The sequence below is a fragment of the Dipodomys ordii genome, unplaced genomic scaffold, assembly GCF_000151885.1.
Source record: "Dipodomys ordii isolate 6190 unplaced genomic scaffold, Dord_2.0 Scaffold4, whole genome shotgun sequence".
NCBI lineage: Eukaryota > Metazoa > Chordata > Mammalia > Rodentia > Heteromyidae > Dipodomys > Dipodomys ordii.
The window spans coordinates 16,077,652-16,097,805 of record NW_012267220.1 but is presented as its reverse complement, the minus strand read 5'-3'; the positions used below and the strand labels follow the sequence as shown (position 1 = coordinate 16,097,805).

The 20,154-nt window shown below is 38.8% G+C and overlaps 1 protein-coding gene across 5 annotated transcripts in view; it reads left to right on the top strand.

Moving 5' to 3' along the window:
* Sorbs2 (sorbin and SH3 domain containing 2) overlaps window positions 1-20,154 on the top strand; it is a 92,877-nt gene that overhangs the window by 16,873 nt on the left and 55,850 nt on the right. For 2 of the 5 annotated variants that reach the window (XM_013026524.1, XM_013026513.1), the window contains exons 5-9: window positions 6,695-6,833; window positions 10,901-11,073; window positions 16,255-16,321; window positions 16,964-17,008; window positions 19,002-19,176. In XM_013026524.1, the coding sequence (XP_012881978.1) occupies window positions 6,695-6,833; window positions 10,901-11,073; window positions 16,255-16,321; window positions 16,964-17,008; window positions 19,002-19,176 (599 nt within the window). Of the gene's footprint in view, window positions 1-6,694; window positions 6,834-10,900; window positions 11,074-11,784; window positions 11,862-16,254; window positions 16,322-16,963; window positions 17,009-19,001; window positions 19,177-20,154 lie in introns of those variants that run through there. The other 3 variants (XM_013026532.1, XM_013026551.1, XM_013026542.1) reach the window with 3 other exon arrangements.

Genomic DNA, 20,154 nt, shown 5'->3' with positions numbered 1-20,154 from the left:
CTGTGATTTATTAAGAGGCATGTATTTCATCCATAACTTACACACACATATATGCAGCCATACACATATTCACACACATGCACTCATATGCACATGTACTCGCATACAGACTCACATGCATATGCATGCACGCAAACATACATTCATGAATGTCCATATCTATGCTTTAAAAGATAACAGGAGAAGGTGACAGAAACTCCAAAGGTGAAATCTTTCCGCGGGCATTCTCTTTGGAAGAATAAATGAATGGATTAGAAACCATTCCTAGACACAATACTTTAAAATCGAACCAATGATCAGATTATCTACAGCTGTGGCAATTTTTGAAAGAATATACCTTAGTTTTTGACATATTCCCAGCCAAAGTCAATCCCAATTCCATGTCAGTCTTTTAATTTACCTTCTGATTTTAGAAGGAAAAAAATCGCATTTGAGCTGACAAATCCTTTTTACAATTTATGTTATTTAACACAAGCAAATTATTTAAAATTCAGGTTATATGGAAACTAAGTAAGACTTCATATTTGCATAGAGATTCTGCTGACACTGTCCAGGTACTGCTTTATGCCCAAGTCCATTAAGAATTGGACAAAATTGGAGCATAGTAAATTATAGTCATTATAGTTTTATAATATTATAGTTCTACTTCCAATAAAATCTGAGGGCTGGAAAGGTGGCTCAGTGGTAGAGCGCTTGCCTTGCATGCCTCACGCCCTGGGTTCGATTCCTCAACACCAATAAGCAAAAAGAAAAAAAGCTGGAAGTGGCACTATGACTCAAGTGGTAGAGCGCTAGCCTTGAGCTGAAGAGCTGAGGGACAGCGCCCAGGCCCAGAGTTCAGGCCCCACAACTGGACCCAAAAAAAAAAAATCTGAAACTTTTGTAAATATTTACTAGTGAAAGGGATACATTTCTAATAAAGTATTTTAAGTCAAGGTGAAGATTCTGTCAGTTAAACCCAGGAATTTAAAAATCACAGAAGCAAAATGTATCACATTTAAAAATAACAATACTTAAAAAATAGAACAAGGGCATACATTATATATATATATATATATATATATATATATATATATATATATAAAGGGGTAAAGTTTCTTAACCTAGGTAGATTAAAAATGTGCTTTCAAGTGTTTTTAAACCCCTGAAGTTTATGTGGGTTTTCTTCTGAGAAGAATCAGTAACATTCATCAAAGTTCTAAGTAATCTATGGCCCAGAGAGACTTGAAAAAGTTTGTTTTTGCTTTTGTTTTTGTTTTGCAAAGGTGGGTGCTGGTACTAGAGCTTGAACTCAGGACCTTACACTCTCACTTGACTTTCTCACCTAAGGCCGGCATGCTACCACTTGAGCCATTCCTCCATTTCTAGCTTTTTGCTGGTGAATTGGAGATAAGCATCTCATAGGTTTCTCTGTTCAGTCTGGCTTTGAACCAGATTCTCTGATCTGACTCCTGAGTAGTTAAGATTATAGACATGAGCCAACAGCACCTGGTGTTTTGTAGTAAAGAACTTTAAAATCTGAAGAAACATGTAATTATGATTTTTATAAAACCAACAGTCTGCATGACAGAAGGGACTGTTACAATTATGATTGAACAAGACACCCAATGGTACCCTGAAAAATCTTTATTAAGCAATAGCTCTAAGTTTATACCTTTCTCTTTCATCTGTTCCTCATCTTTGTACTTGTATCCCATAATACTCCTAAGCACCTTACAATCGGCACCATCTCAAACACACTTCCAAAAGAAAACCTTCTATTCTGGCAGGTGGGGAAGGAGAAGGGGAACAAACTCAGAGTTTAGTTCATTTATTGAGTTTGATGTTTATCATCATATCCAACATATGTGGTCAGACAGTAGCACTGTACCTGAAGGCTACAAAGACCTGTTCCAGTTAGGTTTTCCCTTTCCTTCATCAAGTTTAGCTAGGTCCTACATAGATAGCTTTGACAATCTTAAACCTTCTATTTCTCCTTCAGTTTCTTTCTCCTTTCCTTGAGAGTTAATGCCATTAGTAGTTCTAACCATTTATCAGTGGCTGGTGTTTGTCTTCACTCACTTTCACATGTAAGCACCTAGTTTGCACTGCTAGGACACTCTAATGTGCAATTCTTTTAGTATTTTCTAGAGAAATTAAAGAACAGACCCAGTAAGTGGAAAAGAGTCCCAATATCCCCTTTCTATTCAGCGGTTTCTAGTTTGATGAATGCTGAAATCTATAAATCAGGGGGTAGTATTAGGCATATTGACTTATTCTTGGGAGTCAATTTGCCAGTGGAAAGTCAATAAGAGAAACTATGTTATAAGATTGTTTTAAAGGCCAAACTAATTCTGCCAACCAATCTGCCAACCAGTTCTGCCAACCTCATATCATTTCACCATCACCAGGACAAAAACTTGTTAGAAAGAAATTCCATTATGCCAACACTCACGCTGTTATCCAAACTCACATTACTGGGCTGTGTGAAAACTGGTCTCGTTTCCAAAAATCACTGGCTGGATTCATTTTCATGTTTTTCAAGCTTCTTCTGTGCTGTGTGTTTGGCACCTAATCCATCTGAATATAGTTTCCTTAAAGTGCTTGCAAATAAAACCAGTACTCTGCCTTCTCTGCCAGTTGCAAAAGAGAGCTGTTTTTATTAATTGGATGATTTATATCTCTTCTTATTTTTTCTCCAAACACAGCTTGGGAATCAACACTTAACTGCCAGTGTGTTGGAGGGAACTGCTTCACAGACACACAGACAAACCACACCAGAAGCTTCGTCATCCCCTTTCCATGGGATACCTTTGAACCAGTCCACCTTTTCACCAGACATTGGCTCAGCCCAACAAGATTGATAATCTGGAGCTCTTTCACCTTGAGAAGCTCCAGAGCCATCCGCATTGTCTATATAAACACTTTCCTCTGGCTCCTGAAAGTTTTATCCACAGCCCAACCACAGGCTGTCTCCACCTTGGATGAGCACTCCTCCCACTCTGAGAGTGACTCCTCCACAGCTAGTCTGCAGAGCTACAGCTGGATGAAGCTGACACCACTGACTGCTCTGAGACACCTTCCCCAACCTGGAGGGGAGAGGTGCGGAGGGGTCAGAGGTCTGCTGTGACAGATGGCACTCTCTTAACTACCCCTGCTGCTAGTCATGTAATTAGTCTTCCTTCCTTTGCCTCCACCATTTTTTTTAAACGACTGATTTCTTATTTGCCATCTGGTTTTGCAGCTGAGCAATTCGATATTCGTGTAGGTGTTGATTAGCAAACCAATCCTATACCATCTGTCAGGGAAATCCACTAGTTACCCTCATTAAGCCCACTTTATGCCGAAAATCTGACTTATATTCCCTTCATTCAGTTTGGAATGACTTAAGGTGGCGCTGCTATGGTGTGGTTTGCTCTGTGGCTGTGGCTCGTGAGCACGATCGTGATTTATCTTAAAAGAACAAGAAGAATGGACCTCAGGAATTTAGATAGGTTTACATCAAAATGTTGCCACGGTTATATTATGCAGAAAATCTAAATTTTTTTAAAAAGTTTTAGCCCAGTATTTATACCACTCACACTTTTACATTAATATGTCCTGAGTAAATAGTTCAGATATCTTTGTTTTTTATATGATTACTTGACTGCATGATACTAGTTTTTCTTACTTTTCTTTCACTAACTGCTGAATCTTTTAAACTTCTTTGTCATTTAGGAAAGATGGAAATAATTTTATCTATACTCTAGAAATTTCACCCTGTGATTTTTTAAATTCTTTTTTTCTAAGCCATTATATCTAATTTGGAAACTTGTGAATAAAATATAATATTATATATCAGTGATATCTTTTCTACTACAGAAATACATTTTCCACATATATATATTACATTTTTACTGTACAAATGCTGTACAGAGGGGTTACAGTTACATGAGCAAGGTAATAAGTACATTTCTCTTTGAGCATTGTTGCCTCCTCCTTTGTTTCTACATATATTATATAGTATATCTTTGTCTATATGTTAACCACGCATTAGTAAATGATTTATGAGTTGTTAATGTGCTTGAAACTTCTATGGCATAGATTCTCATGTATATAATGTGGAGGTATGGCTTCCATTTGAATGAAACTTAATTATAGATCAAAGTATGGGAATTTTTTCTAACACTGATATCAAGAACTTCCCAGTGATCTCTATCATTGATAAACTTTTATTTGTGTTGTGTTGTTTTGATATCATACCAAGGCCATAGGTCTGTAACGTTAATACATAGGGAAATGTTACAGGAAGCCATAAGATTTTAAGACACGCAGTTACAAAAAGTGGAATATACTTGGGTGTTTTATTTTTTTCATTTCATTTTAAATGATTCAGTGTTGATCCTATGGCTTGTTATATAGTATTTTCCAATATTAACCCTACTAAAATATTAACCCCATCACTACAGATAACCAGCCATTGGTACTAGTGGTACCAAGTTTGTCAGAGATGGCTCTCCCTCCCAAGACCTACTGTTTTTTAATTGGTTCTTAAATTCAGAAACATTCAGGAATATTCTTTTAAAAATGACAAGTAGTAAAAGTAAATGAACTCATGTACAAACCTATTTAATTTTCTACCTGTAAGACTCTATTGCATCCTGTTGTGTGTATAGTGATGCATGAATAATTAGACATACCTATGGCTGAAATTGATTCCAATTATCAGTGTATTATATATAGATTTCCCATGATGTTTATCATAATCATTACTTCATTCTAATGATAACATGTTCTCTAAAAGCCAATAGTACTTGGATTGGTTTACCACAATAGAATAAATAGACTTTACCATAATAGAAAGAAATAGACTTTATTTTTAAATCACTACTTAAATCTCTGTTCAATATCATTAAAACTATCAAAATAGGATTCAGAATCAGTTTCGTAACCCCATAGTATCATACAACTTAAGTAGCCCTAATCCCAATATCCAAATTCAAAAATTCTACAAAATCTGAAACTTTTTGAGGACTAACATGAATCTGTAAGTGGAAATTTTCACACCCTGACTTCAGTGACAGACTACATTCAAAACACAGGGGCACTAAAACTACTGTATAAATTCCTTCCTATATGAAACATAAGTGAATTTTATGTTTAATTTTGGGTACATCCTCAAGAGGTTTCATTTTGTGTATGTGTGTGTGTGTGTGTGTGTGTGTGTGTGTGTGTGTGTGCATGTGTATATATGTATATAGACACATATGCATATATTCCAAAATTCAAGGAATATGAAAACTGAAACACTTTTGGTCCCCAAATTTATGGATAAGGGATACTCAAGTTGTGGTAACTTGACAATTTTTAACGAAAAAATTGATTCTCGTGCTTTTAGCATTCATTATAACACATTATAACAATAAAACTAGACTTATGCTTAACAAAGATCTACTATACTTGATACAGGCCAGGAGGCAAACCTTTCCAAGTCATTCCGCAGAGTGTCCTGAAGCTTTTGACTTATCCTGTGTCTCACAGTTATTTGAATGTCCCGTTCCCTTCAGCTAGAAAGTTTTCAAGATTTTCTAACAGCTTGAAGAAGTATTTATTAAGTACAATCCTAAGACATATGGGACATGGCTATAAAGTACTGACATTGGGTTTCTTTTAGGTCATTTTGGAGGAAAAATTATTTTCAAGTGAAATCACAGAAATATGCAATTACTTTTCTGCATGTGAAACCTATGTAAATAATATCAGTTTAAAAAAAATAATATCAGTTTAAAATAGGTAGAAAAGGTTCAATGAATTATGAGTTTTTCTCTCTGCATGCATGAGTTTTAGCATGTTTATAGGTCATTTTGACTAAATGTTCTTACTAATAATTTGCATGCAGTGTGTAATCTGCAAAGGACTGGATGTTGTACAGTGCATAGATTGTACTGGGCTTAACTTCAATGAACTAAAATGATCCAATTCTATTATATATATTTATATATATAAACTATTGACTATCATTGATATTAACAGCACTAAGATATATCTTATAAAAGTATAAAAGAAGTATATATGTGACTGTCTCCAACAAGACATGTATGTTATTGAGGTTATAAAATAGTGCAACAATCTAAACAAAATTATTAGGGAGAGAACTAAATGAGACTGAAGTAGGGAGAAACTAGTGTTGGCGCCTGTCATTTTGAGGCTGTACCAAGTAGAGACTGTTCTAGAATAGGTTGCAATGTGACATCTAAACCTAAGCATTTAAGTTAGTCACCTTGCTTTGGAAATATGCATTCACCACAGGATATCCCTGCCTAAGTCTGTGGACCAAACCCTTTCCTCTTCTCAAAGACCATCCCTTTCAAATCCTGTATGCAGGACAAGGTCTATGTTCTCATTGCGTAAGTCATAACTGTTAGGCCATATTTTCCCCCTATTTATTTGGCAGTGACTCCTACTGACATTGCACACCTCTGTGGCAAAGGGGCATATCCTCTGCCTGGCAGCTTCCATTCTTCCTAACCGTCTTTGCTGCCCTCTGACAAGTAGGAATGGTTTTCGGCAATAAAAGAAGGGAGAAAAGAGACAGCGAAAAAAGTCTGCCCTGCCTCTTTGGCGTCAGTTTTCAGAATAAAAATTTGGCAGTTGTTCAGCAGTCCTTTAGTCACCTACAGGAGAGGTGTTTGCAGGGAACTATGAGCTGTAATGGAACTCTGTGTGCTTTTCTCAGAGCCAGGTAACAGTGAACGGCAACGCTGGAGGAGCTGTGAGTCCCATGAGTTACTATCAAAGGCCATTCTCCCCGTCAGCCTACTCTCTTCCAGCCTCTCTCAACTCGAGCATGATCATGCAGCATGGCAGATCCCTCGGTGAGTCATTCCATTCCTGTGATGGCCATGGCAGTTCCAACCCAGGTGGCAATCGTATGCAAGGAGCATACGATACTCCCCCATGTGATGACCCTAGCTTAGGGAGAAGTTGGAGCAGAGGATTCACCTGGAGAAAACGGGCATCTGACTGTGCTGAGAGGAGGCCTGCATTTATATCTGAGCCCAGAGAAGGTTATTTGAAATTTCGTGTTGCAGATGAGGAGGAGAAACTGTGTGGTTAGGAAAGCAAGAGCTTATGTGGCCCACAGAACATTCATATAACAGTTTTGTATTAAAACAGCCTATTCCTTGGTGGAAGACCTTTTGTTCTAGAACATAATGTGTTTTATGTATATATGTTATATGTTACATACATATAACACACACATATGTGTGTGCTACATATGCATATATACTTGTATGTATGTGTATATAGGTACATATATATGGAACGTAAGAATTGTTTAACAGTTAACACTGTGTAACAAAAGAACAGGTTGCTTCACAAAGCAGTAAAGCCATAAAGTACCAAGTCACACAGTGATAGACTGTGGCTTGAAGGCCATTAGTCGGGATTTGGGAATAGAAAGACAAAGACACTACAGAACTCCCTGAAAGTATGACTCCACGACTTTATACAGAGACAGCTCTTAAGCTCTGGAGAGGTTACAAATTAGATTAAAGATGTAATTCTCCTCCAGGAAAAAAATAGATCTATGAATATTTGTTAAAAATGGGGAATGTAGTCCTAATACTCAATGCATATATGTGAAAAATGGAACTTGGATAATTGAGGGGATAGGTAGAGTTTGGAGAAATGGGGAGAATGATGAAGGGGGTAACATGGATCAAGATACATCGTACTCATAACCTGACAGGTTGAATTGAAACTCCTTTTTACAGTGACTTAGAGATATTTTTTAAAAATAAGCATATAATTTTGAGGGTTTCATGAACTCTTGAACAGATGCTGTGCTATGTAAAGATAACATACATTCAATAGGTTAGGGAAAGAATGCAACCAATATTTCTCAGTTTTTAAAATTAAAACTTCAAATGATTTTTTAATGCCAAAATGAACTGTGGGAATTCAGACTGAAAAGCTTTCTGTCAGGTTGATAAACTAGAAGCATCTGGAACAACAAGAAGCAAAGCAAAGAGGAAGCTGAAGAGAATAAGCCTACAAACACTCCTCAAAAGAAAGAGAGCGTGCATCCTCTAGACCCCACAAATCCGCAATGCACAGACTACACTAGAATACAGGCCTCTACCACTTTTTTGGTTCACAGCAGACAGTAAGCACTCTCCCTTCACTCCACAGCCTCTGCCCAGAAAGAATATGATACCCCTAGCTTACTAATGAACATTTTATGTCCGTCTTCAGCCTGTGTATGGTGGAACCCAGCTTCTATGGTCAACAAAAATCTCTATAAGACTTTAAATATAGCCATGAGACTCATTAAAGAAGTCTAAATATACTTGTGCCGGCTCTAATGCTACTCCTGGGAACCATCTTTGAATCCTATAATGATCTCTTTTTTTGGAGTATAAGAAACTAGAACTTTTTTGTGCCAAAATTTTTCCCCTTTAACAATCAACGTGTAGTCTGGTGTGCTAATAGGAATCCACTCTATCCAGATTTTTTTAATGGAACTATGCATTATCACATATACAAAGTAAAATGCCATCCATTATTCTAGCTGTAACATTTTCCCAAATAATTAGGATCAAAATGTAACTCTTCATTCCATTGCTGGTAGTCATGAACAATTTTAGCTCACACAAATATAAAACCACACAAATATAAACAGGCTTTGGTGTTGGACCGTATCAATAGATAGATTACATGGAAGTTATACAACAGAAAGAGAAGTTCCCTATATAAACATTGAACGAATTCCAGTTGGTTAGGGCTGGGAAAGGAGAAGCAGTTATAAGAAATTGTTAGTCTCCTCTCACTCAGTAAATTTTATATTCAGCTGAAGAGAAAAAATTGTAAAGGTATCAATCAGTGAATGAGCCATATACAATAACTAAAGAGCTCATTTCCAGTTCATATGCTGTTTATACAATCTTATGAGCCATAGGTGAAGATAGATTTGATACTTTCTGCTTTGGGTAAGACTTTGTACATAATAAGTACTCAGTCCTTTTATGGAATTAAGTAGTTTATCAGAGCCGAAAATCATATCATTTCTTAATTTGGGATAGCTTGGAAAAGATAATGTTTTATAGCCAATAGCACCTAAAGTATTCTTAGTCCTAGCCACATCCAGTCTTTTCAAAAATGTAATAAGAAATTTTTTCTGTTACACACTAACAAAAGTAAATAATAGCTATAATAATAGTATCTATTTTAAATGTTATAATTCTTATCTTAGAAGGTGTACCAGGGTTAGAATTCACAACCTTGCCTTTGCTTGGCTTTCTTGCTCAGCTGGCCATGTCTCTAGCCCAGCTTTTTGTTGGTTATAGAGAGATCAGACCTCTCAGACTTTTCTATTTAGGCTGACCTAGAACCCCAGTCCTCCAGATCTCAGACTCCTGAATAGCTGGGAGGTAGTCACTGGACTAGCTGAGAGATCTTAATTCTATCCTTATAAAGTTGAGAAAAGCATGCTCACAGCCCTGTGTTTAATACATAGTACAGAAAAACCAGTAAAGTTTGTTTAATGCTTACTCAAGTTGCTTTATATAAAATTTTCATGCAAAATCCATGTGTATGTATTATATCATCTTTGTGCATGATTCCCCTCATGTACATGTGTGTTTGAGTGAAGTAAATGAATCTTATCCTGGTATAGAAAGGCTTTTCTGTTTCCATTTGTAAAAGAACTTCCTAAGTGGTCCACCTGCCAAATTGTGACCTAAATTGTATAAATGAAGTGTCATTCTTGGTCTCTAAAATTTTGACATTAACTGCTGAGAAGCAGGAAGTCATATTACTAATTGTGTCAGGTGAATGACGGTATGTTGATCTTTCCAAGTACTTTTGCACTCGGAGTAAATGGAAGGCGTAGTGCATATTTGTGCTTTCTGTTATTTCTGAAAGTATACTGGAAGTTAATGAAAATAACAAGAAGATAGAAATGTGTTCCACCTTATCTAGTTTATATCCTCAGATAAATTATTTCCTTCAAAAGATAAAAAGTCATGGCTATGGTATTTTAAGGCCTAACCAAAGATATCATGACTATCTTGGATACTTAAATAAAATTCAGTTCATGACAATCATTTTAAAAGTTATTCATAATCCTTCACCTCCACATGAACGTTATGTAATTCATTTGTTCCACTGTTGGAGTTTGAATTCAGGTCCTTATATTGGCTCTGCCACTTGAGCCATGTCTCCAGTCTTGATTTTTGTGTACCCATCTGGGTACACTTTTGAGCTTGGTGGGGGTAGGGGTGCCTCACACACCGCACCACCGTGTCCAGCATCTCTCAATAGAGGAGTCACACAGACTTCTCTGCCCAGGCTAACGAGGAATTGTGACCCTTCCATTCTCACCAAAAGGTGACTTGTTAAAATTCCAGGTACCAGATGGAATTGAACATAAAACTTTTAGGTGATTTGTGTTGTTGTTTTCTTAATGAAATCTGTCATTGGCTCAATAATCTTTTCTTCTCAAAGTACATTTTATTGCTTTTTCTAAAATAGCTGTCAGCAATCTCACAAGATTAATATTTGTATAAATTAGGAGCCGGGAAAAATTACTAAACTTGTCTGGACTTGGGCTTCGCATCCATAAAATTGATTTTTATCCTCTCCCTCCTCCTCCCCTACCCCAAGGTTACTGAAACAAAGTAAAGTGCTTCCTCAGACGTGACTGTCACGCAGTCACTCACCAAACGGTACTCTCTCCCCACCGTTCTGTACAAGACGGTGAGGTCTTTGCTGTTTTAAGCCTGTCCTGTACACATCTACACGATCTATCTACATGTGAGTGGGGCAAAAATAAGATCCATGCGTGTTAAAACATGGTCATGGAAATCAGGACTCGTAAGTCACAATTGGCAACAAGGTTCAAGAGGCCCCGCTAATTTACCATGTGTTTTCGGCCCAGATTCTGCAGAAGCATCCTCCCAGCATGAGCAGTCTCTGGACGGGACCACAGGCAGCTCAATCCCCCTGTACAGATCGTCCGAGGAAGAGAAGAGAGTGACAGTCATCAAAGCCCCGCATTACCCGGGGATCGGGCCGGTGGATGAGTCTGGAATCCCCACAGCAATTAGAACGGTGAGAAACGCCAGCATGGGCGTCTGCCTGGGTCTGCGCGCAGCCACTACAAAGGGTGGATTGTGAGCGGCTTTGTGCATTCCTGGGGTCTTACATAATGAGGATGCCCTCCCAGCTATCTGAGCTGCCGTGCATATTGCGCTCTGCCACAAAGACACAAAGCTGTCCACTGAAGACAGTCAGGCAATCCGGCTTGTCATTGCATTCCAGATCATGAACATTGTGATTTTATGAAATGACATTTCTTTTCAAAAAAAAAAAAACCTGTTTACCAAGGAGACATAGAGCCATAGAGAGAAAATAGAAACAGAGATGAAACAGCAAAAACAACAACAAAAATAAAATAGTGAATTCTCTTGGCAGCATGAATTCCCACATGCCCTGCAAAGAACCCAGCGATTTGTTTCTTGAAATGGATGTGTGTTAACACCAGGAGACTGGGAGTATTAGCGAGACGAGATCAGCTGGAGCAAGGCAGGAAGCGCTAAAGGAAGCAAGGCACCGCACACACCCAGTGGCCCGCTTCAGCTGGGCCTGCTGAGAGCTCTCCCTCCCCGGATGATCAGTGAAAGTGTTGGGATTTTTTTTTATTAATTCTTTTTTAGTCTTTAAACTCTGCCAAAGCATTGCTCAGTGTGTTGGGGCAGCCTCTTCTGGCACAGCTCCTCAGTAGCAGAGCCTGGGCAGGCAGCTGCTGGTGCCAGGCAAGTCCACTTGAGGAGGAGGCTTGTGCTAGTCGGCAGAAAGAAGCCTGGGAAACCAGGATGATCGCCTCGACTTCTTTGCAGGTGAAACTGGAGGTGGGGGGGGTAGGAAGGGGCCGGGGCTGTGAGCTGGGATCTGGGGCTGAATATGCTGTTCCTGGTGAACCCACATAAAGGGCTGAGGTGTTGCCAAGAGGGGCTTCCCTGGAATGCGAAACATGGAAGGGAAGGCACAGGAGGAATGGGAAAGAAAGGGGGAGGGGGAGGGGGAAGCTGCAGTAACATTGGAAACATCCCAACTGAATTAAGGATAAAACAGAGGGGGTTTTCTTGTCTTTTGAAGTGTGTATTTGTTGGATGAGACTCACACATTTTACGTACTGAGGGAAAAGTTAAGACCTGATTGTTCTAAGCATCTGTATTAGGGTTGATGTCACAGTAAATCAGCACAGCAGGTGCTGGGTTTTGTAGACCTGTTAGATACTTAGACCTGAATGTTAAATGTGACTATATATTCCTAGAGGTCTGGATTGGAACTGATAATGGTCACATTTAACAGGAAAAGTTCAGGCAGTGATTGTGACTTTTTTGTTTAGGATGATTACATGTTTCTGGTGGTGGTGTTTTGATGTTTGTGTCTCTTTTAGGATTTCTGCCTCCAGTGTTAGCCATTTGAAATTTGTCTCCTAATATCATAGAAAGTATCAGGAAGGCGTGGGTTGAGTTTATCAACCCTGGGGGTCATGAATTCAATGATCATTGCTTCCTATGTAATTAGAGTTCTATCCAAAGGGGAAAAAAAAGATTTTACCTGAAACCTCTGAGTATATTTTTGAATTATTAAATGACCATGAAAACATGATCCATTGCTGTACTGCATAAGGCACCTTAATTTGTAACTGGCAAGTTTTTAGCTACTAGTTTTTAAGGGGGAAAAAATGAAACCCTGAATTGTTGAAGATGATTAATAAAAAAATCAAGTAATATTAAGATTTTCATCTTAATATTTGTCAACTGCCAAATCAAAAGCATGCATATATATATATATATATATATATACATAAGCAAATACACTCTTAACATGTTATGCTGGTTTTTCTCCCATATAAACTAGAAAATATAAACAACCCTAAAGTTCCTTATAAGGGCCTCTCATTTTTGTTTACAACTGTTCTCTAACTCAGACAATGAAATATCCTAAGAGAGGCTCAGGTCTGTGAAGACGCTTCTCTTCCTCATGTTCAGTACTTGCAGCCCTATGGAGCAAGTATAATTATGTTTATAAATGTTGCCTCACAGCAGGCCAGGAATCTCCGAGGTTATTTTCCTCCCTCATCTGCGTAGAAAGCAATGGTGATTGGATTCAAATTGCTTCCAATTAGTTTTCTACCCAATGTCCGTAGCAGGGTCTCAATGTACTGTGTCATGGTATCCTCTTATACAACCAGCGTATACCATGCCAAAGACTCATGTAAAGTAATCCAGAAACCTCAGACAGCTATGAGTCTCTATCTACTATTTTTGAGTTATCTTAATAAAGGGAATCAGCACTCCAGATTGCCCCTTCTCATGTGATTCATGTGAGCCTCTTACTGCCAATCTTAAAAACAGCCCAAATCACTGGGGATCAGGTCCATGAGACTGTGTAATTAAGGCCAGCTAGTTAAGTAACATTCAAGATTCCTTTCTTCTAATTCAAATATAACACTCATCTGAGCATGTTCAAAACTAGAAAGGGGCAAAAAAAGAATCACTATATACTGGTGTATAGTAAATAAGTCTGTTTTCTTTTTAGAAGTCTCTGCAGTCTAAATCAGCATGAAGCTCTGACATTTCACAATCCAGGAACATAAAAACTGAAGTCTATTCAGTCAAGGTGATAGACAACTGCAGAGTGCAGTCCTAGTTGTTAGGGTCCATGGAAAAATGATGTGTACAATGCATGCAGACGTAAACTTCCATTTGACTGGCCTTCTACTGTTACAATCTTGATATTAGGCGTAACAGCCTCAATGATGGCAATGCTAAAAGGTGCTTTCAATGTCATAGTACTTATTTTCCAAAGGGACATTGAGTGTGGGTATTCCTATTTATCTACTTTCCTGTCTGACTTGCCAAACAACTGAGTGTTTCCTGGCATCTCTGTGCTCACCATATAAAGCTAGCAGATGGCCTGACTGGGAGATCTTGACTGAAGCAGGCCCTCCAGCAAGTGCAGAGGAAACCCTGTCTGTCAGGATGCATTGCCATATACAGTGAGATAACTCACTTACTAGGCTTGCTTGCTTCTTTCTGTGGTTATGTCCAGCTATGGGTAGAAAACGTTTTATACAATTATTTTCGTTCTGTGGTTGCTGTAATGCTATAAAGGAAACAATGCCCCATGAGAGAGAAATCAATCTTTTAGGCAGATAAGTGTCCCTTAAAGTTTCAGCTGTTCTGCTGCTCCATCATGACCACTCCCTCCACTAGTTTCCACCATTTGACTAAATATTCAGTCAACAACTCAGCTTTCCATTGTAGAAAAGCCAAAAATGCAGACATGACTCACAACAAAGTCTCTGGCCCTTATTCTCCATGTGGGACAGTTGATGACATCATTTATTCTCAGAGATCAAAATAACTTTAAATATAGCACCACACCTTTGATTTCCAGATGAAGAATGCAGTACCCACAGTTCTGAAAGAAAAACCAGGGTGAAAAATCAAAACCAATGCTCAAACAAGCACAAGACTAGATTAGAAACAGTCCCAACCATTTTTTTTATTTTTTTAAAAAAATTTATTGTGAAAATACTGTACAGAGGGGTTACAATTACATGTACAAGATAATGAGTACATTTCTTATCAAGCATTGTAGCCTCCTCCCCCAACCATTTTTTTAATCAAGACAACTATCCCTGAAAATCTGACATATGTAATTAGCTATACCCAAAACAATTACTTTTTTTGCCCAAGTGTCTCTGAGTTGAGATAAAGATCATGCCAAACCAAACATTTAATTGTGATTATAAGGATGTATGTCTTCTTTCATAGATAAATAATAATTACGCCCAATAAACTAAATTCATTCATTAGTTTACAAATATTTGAGATTACCTTTTATTTATTGAACATTTAGTACATTCTAGGAACTATTCTTTTTTTTCTTTTTTTTGGGGGGGGGTCCGGTCATGGGGCCTGAACTTTGGGTCTGGGCGCTGTCCCTCAGCTCTTCAGCTCAAGGCTAGTGCTCTACCACTTGAGCCACAGCACCACTTCCGGCTTTTTTCTTTTTGCGTATGTGGTGCTGAGGAATCGAACCCAGGGCCTCATGCATGCAAGGCAAGCGCTCTACCACTAAGCCACCTTCCCAGCCCTCTAGGAACTATTCTAAGCCTTTGTGTAGACATTATTTCATTCAATTTCTATAAAAAATACTATAATATAGATACTGGTATTTCACTCTAAAGAGGAAAAAAGTACAATTCTAAAGGATCGTATAACTTGCCCAATTCATATTTTTTTCTTTTTTTTTCTTTTTTTTTTTTTAATCAGTCGTGGGGCCTGAACTCTGGGCCTGGGCACTGTCCCTCAGCTCTTCAGCTCAAGGCTAGCACTCTACCACTTGAGCCACAGTGCCACTTCCGGCTTTTTTTTCCTTTTGCTTATGTGGTGCTGAGGCATCGAACCCAGGGCCTCAGGCATGCAAGGCAAGCGCTCTACCACTGAGCCACCTTCCCAACCCCCATATTTTTTTCAATTTTAGTGCTAGAATGTATTAAAAATTATAATGAAAGCAAGCCAGGTTTGAATTTTTGTTCAAGACTGAATGTTAATTTTGTTTTTCCACTACAGCCTACTGTCTCTCTCATATCTAAAGTCTACATAAGGGATGTACAACTAAGTTGTGTGTATCCTATTAAAGAAAATCCTGATTAAACAATATTTGAGAGCTTGTTTGTAGGTTCTAGCAGGGGAGCGCAGCTACTCATACACCCTTGACCGAGGACCCGGTCCTCCTCTATTGGGGATGGTCATCCTCTTTGACCGAGCACCCAAAGAAATTTGAAACTGTGCATTTTTTTCTTTAATTTGCTCTAGGATAATAGACTGAGTATTGGACTAGTAAAGACCAGATTTCTCTTCATTGAAACTGATCAGAATACCATTTGATTCAAAAATATTCTCCAGCTAATTCTAAAAATAATGCCTTAATAGAACACTCACTAGAGGGGGCAGAGATAGGAAGATCACGGTGGAAAGCCAGCACAGGCAAAGTTTACCATGAGACTTTGAAAAACAAACTAAAAGCAAAAGGATTAGGATTGTAGCTCAAGTGGTAGAGTACTTGCCTAGCAAGTATGAGGCCCTGATTTCAATCCCCAGCACTGAAATACAAAAAGAAAAAGAGGTACAAATATGAGAGAGAGAAAAACATTGAAGTCATTGTTGACTTGAAACTAGCTTTGTTACAATGGGATAATCTCTCTTACAGACAGTGGACCGGCCGAAGGACTGGTACAAGACAATGTTCAAGCAGATTCACATGGTGCACAAACCAGGTATGTGTGTGCCCCTGGTGGGCTCAAGGATATATTCACTCGTTTCCTGTAGATTTTGTTCAGAAAAAAAATGCCATGGCCCTCTGCAAACTGCACACCCCTCTTTTTTATCTGCATTCCTCCTGTTCTACTTTTATCACCCCTCAAAGCATAGATCTGTGCCTCTGCCTTACTCACCCAGGCTGCCAAAAAACCTCCTAGCCTATAGCCTTGGACAATTGCCAGGCATCCTGGTCTTAGACCTCTGCCCATCCTTATCCACAGCTACCCTGATGTGTTGCCTGCTTCAACAGACTCAGTGCTCCTCTGTCTCCCCTATCTGCTCCATAGGACAACAGATCTTTAAATCACTTACTAAAAAACATCAAGGCCCAGAAGAGACTTCTGTCTAGGGAAGGGAGAACAAAGGACTGGCTTTACATGCTTTGACCAGGGCAGCACAGTAAATGAAAGTTACAGACCAGAAAGGCAGTTGGCAGAGGCTCAGGAAAAGCCAGTATTGGGAAATTCAAAATAGTATCCATACATGAGGAAAGATGTATTGTTTTCCTGGCAGATATGTATCATCTCTCTGAAGCTCGACTGTCTTGTGACAAGGTGATGGAATCTGTATTGCCATAATATTTATGTTTCATTTTCTAGATGATGACACAGACATGTATAATACTCCTTACACATACAATGCAGGTAGGATGGCTTTGATTGCTTGCAATGACTACTTTATGATCAGGGATGTTGGGAAGAACTATTGCCACTTGCCTTACCTCTCTACCTGACCACACACGTGGGCTGTCGTTTCCTATTATTAGGAAATGCTTGCTTTCTTTTCTCAGAGCATGCATAATCAAAATGATTGATCCTTTCTCATGGGTATGAGAACTAATACTGTGTTATCTCACTCATTCTCACTGTGAGTGTATTCTCAGCTCCAGGAATGCTTCACCAAAGGGCCAAGGACAGTGTTAAAGAACATGCTGTGACTGGAGTTACAAAATCAGATAAAAATCTTCTTTTGTCAGCAAAGAGAGGGATTGCCAATTGCGTCAAATTCCCGAAACAAGTCATGCAAAGTGTTTTGTGCCCTTTTCCAGGCTTTTGCTCCAAAATAGAGCCATTCATTGAAAGGTTTTAAAAACTCCTTCTTGGCTGGACCACTTTTCTGACTCAAAGTAGCCAGTGATCATAGTAGAATAACTTCAATTCCGGGCATTTGCACTTGTATTTGAATGTACTGGCTTCATGGGAAGTGTGTCCTGAGTCTAGTCTAAGGGAGCCAACACCTTTCTTCTAAATGGTGCATGGGGTCAGAGAACGCAGGCACCCAGCCCAAATGCAGGCCCATGACTGTCACACGTTCTCCACCAGCTGTACCTTCATTTGGGGGTCCGTTTGCCAGGCTGGCAGTGAACACCAGGAAGCCACTCCCTCCTTGACACCTGACGTCCAGTACTCAAGCCCTTTAACTAAGTTAAGAATTTTGCTACTGGTCTCAAAGACAAATGTAGGGAAAATGAATAGAGCAAGTTTGGAAAGCTCTATAACCTCTTGGATTAGATCCAGTGTTCCTCAAATGGTAGCAAGAAATTCGTTAAAATACTTTCCTCCACCTTTATTCCTGATTTTGCACCAAAGTTGCTTCCTTTAATTTAACTCAAAACTTGAAGTCTACCTGTAGAATGAAGGGGGGGGGGAGTAACTGTAGTTATAATCCACTTGCTTTTGTTGTGGAAATGTTCATGAACCTGCAGGAGAAGCAGATGAGTATAAACAGATTTAGCCCAGGAAACGGAGGTTGTGGGAAATTTAGAATTCCCAGATGCTCTTTAACAGAGGTTTGTAACCCATCAGTAATTAGTGAATTGAAAGAGAGTTCACCATGCATGCAGAGCCAGGCACAGTATTCAAAGCAACTCTATCTAGTCCTTTTTCCTGCCAGCACAGCCTTCTCCTGCTTTGTGTCCTGCACTCTTCTGCCTTTCCCCCTTGTGCTGTACCTGACACCCTCTTCTGTCTATCCAAGCCAATCAATTGTTCAGAGTTAACTCCAGGCCTGTGGACTCCATACTACCTCCTCTGACCAACTAACCATGTTTCTAACATTATTAATGTATATTTTCCTCATTAGATCTTTATTAAATGTTACCAATTAGTTTCAATGTTCTATTTGTGTCTCATTGCCTAGAGACAGTAAGTTTATTGAGAGATGATGCTGTCTCACGCCTAAATATCTAGCTTGTTTAATATTTTTGTTGCATTGTAATCACATGTGTGAGAGTATTTTAAGTATTAGCAGGGATTTTGAAGCAATTCTAGGATCTTTTAAACTTCATCTGAAACCCTGCCTGTCATTCATTAGCTTGTATGACCAAGAAGAAAATGTGCTAAGTCCCTGTAAAGTTATTCTGACTACCAGTTTGAATTGTGATTAATCCCCCAAAACTGATCGCTGATAAAGCTGTATTATAATCAGTGCCTAAATGTAGAATAAATCAGTAATTAACAGTGACTAGTAAATACATATCAAAATATTAATATGCAATGGGCCATTATGCATATGCTTACTAAAACTTGAGCAAAATCATTGGATATTCTCAGGGGTAGACAAGTAAACGCCCTTCTAAAATGTTGTTTCCTTCTTTTTGTTTGTCTTTTTGTTGCTGTTGTTGTCTTTTGGTGGTAGGTCTGTACAACGCACCCTACAGCGCTCAGTCACACCCTGCTGCTAAGACCCAAACCTACAGACCTCTGCCCAAAAGCCACTCTGACAACGGCACAGATGCCTTTAAGGATGCGTCCTCCCCAGTGCCTCCCCCACAGGTTCCACCACGACCAAGGGACCGGTCTTCATCAGAAAAGTAAGGCGGTTTCCCCCAAGGCGACCTATAGTTCCTTTAGGATGAAGCCGAAGCTGCCATCACTGAGTAGGAGAACCAGCGCTTCATTCACGCAGAGAGTTTGTGCACGTCGTTACAGTTCTGTGCGTAGGCCACGTTGGCCCCTTTATCGAGATGGTAGCAAATGTTTTCACCATGGGCCATGCTCTCACGGTGCTTTAAGTTGAACTCAAAGTCATTGAGTACAATCTCTACTTTTGAGCCAACATTGCATATAAGAGAGAGAAGGTATAGCTCAGCAAGAAAAAAAGCACTTGTTTAGGGTTAGGAGGAGTCCTTAAGTGGGACCCTGAACCCTTCAAAAAGCAAGAAAAACCATACACATATTGTGTTCTTGGGCTGGCAAGGGTAGCTCAGTGGCTGAGCAGGTACACACCAGAATCTGGATTTGATGACTAAAAGCAAGTAAACAAACTTTCTCTCTCTCTCTCTCTCTCTCTCTCTGTGTGTGTGTGTGTGTGTGTGTCTCTCTCTCTTTTCTCTCTCTCTTTCTCTTTCTATTTCTCTCTCACACACACACACACAGAGAAATAGAAAAAGAAAATTTGACCTACTTTGTTATCAAGAGACTAGAAAATTAATTTTTGGTTTCCACAGATTTGAAGTGTTGGGACTATTAATAAGATATCTTTTATTCATAAATCCTAAGTAAGACATTAGTTATTAATGTCTGTCTGTGATTCATTTCCACCAGCTTTTGGAGCTGATTCTAATGTTTTATTTCACCACTAAAATTTTTTGTACTTACTCTTCACATTCAAAAATATTTATAAACACAATTCTATGATGTCATTTTTAACTGGGATTATGATGAATATTTCTAGCTATAGGAAAGTTTTTGGGAGTTCACTAGGAGCTAAGCACTAAGCACTTTTCTTATATTATATCATTTAATTATGAGATCAACCAATGCAATGAGATGAATTCTACTTTTGAGAC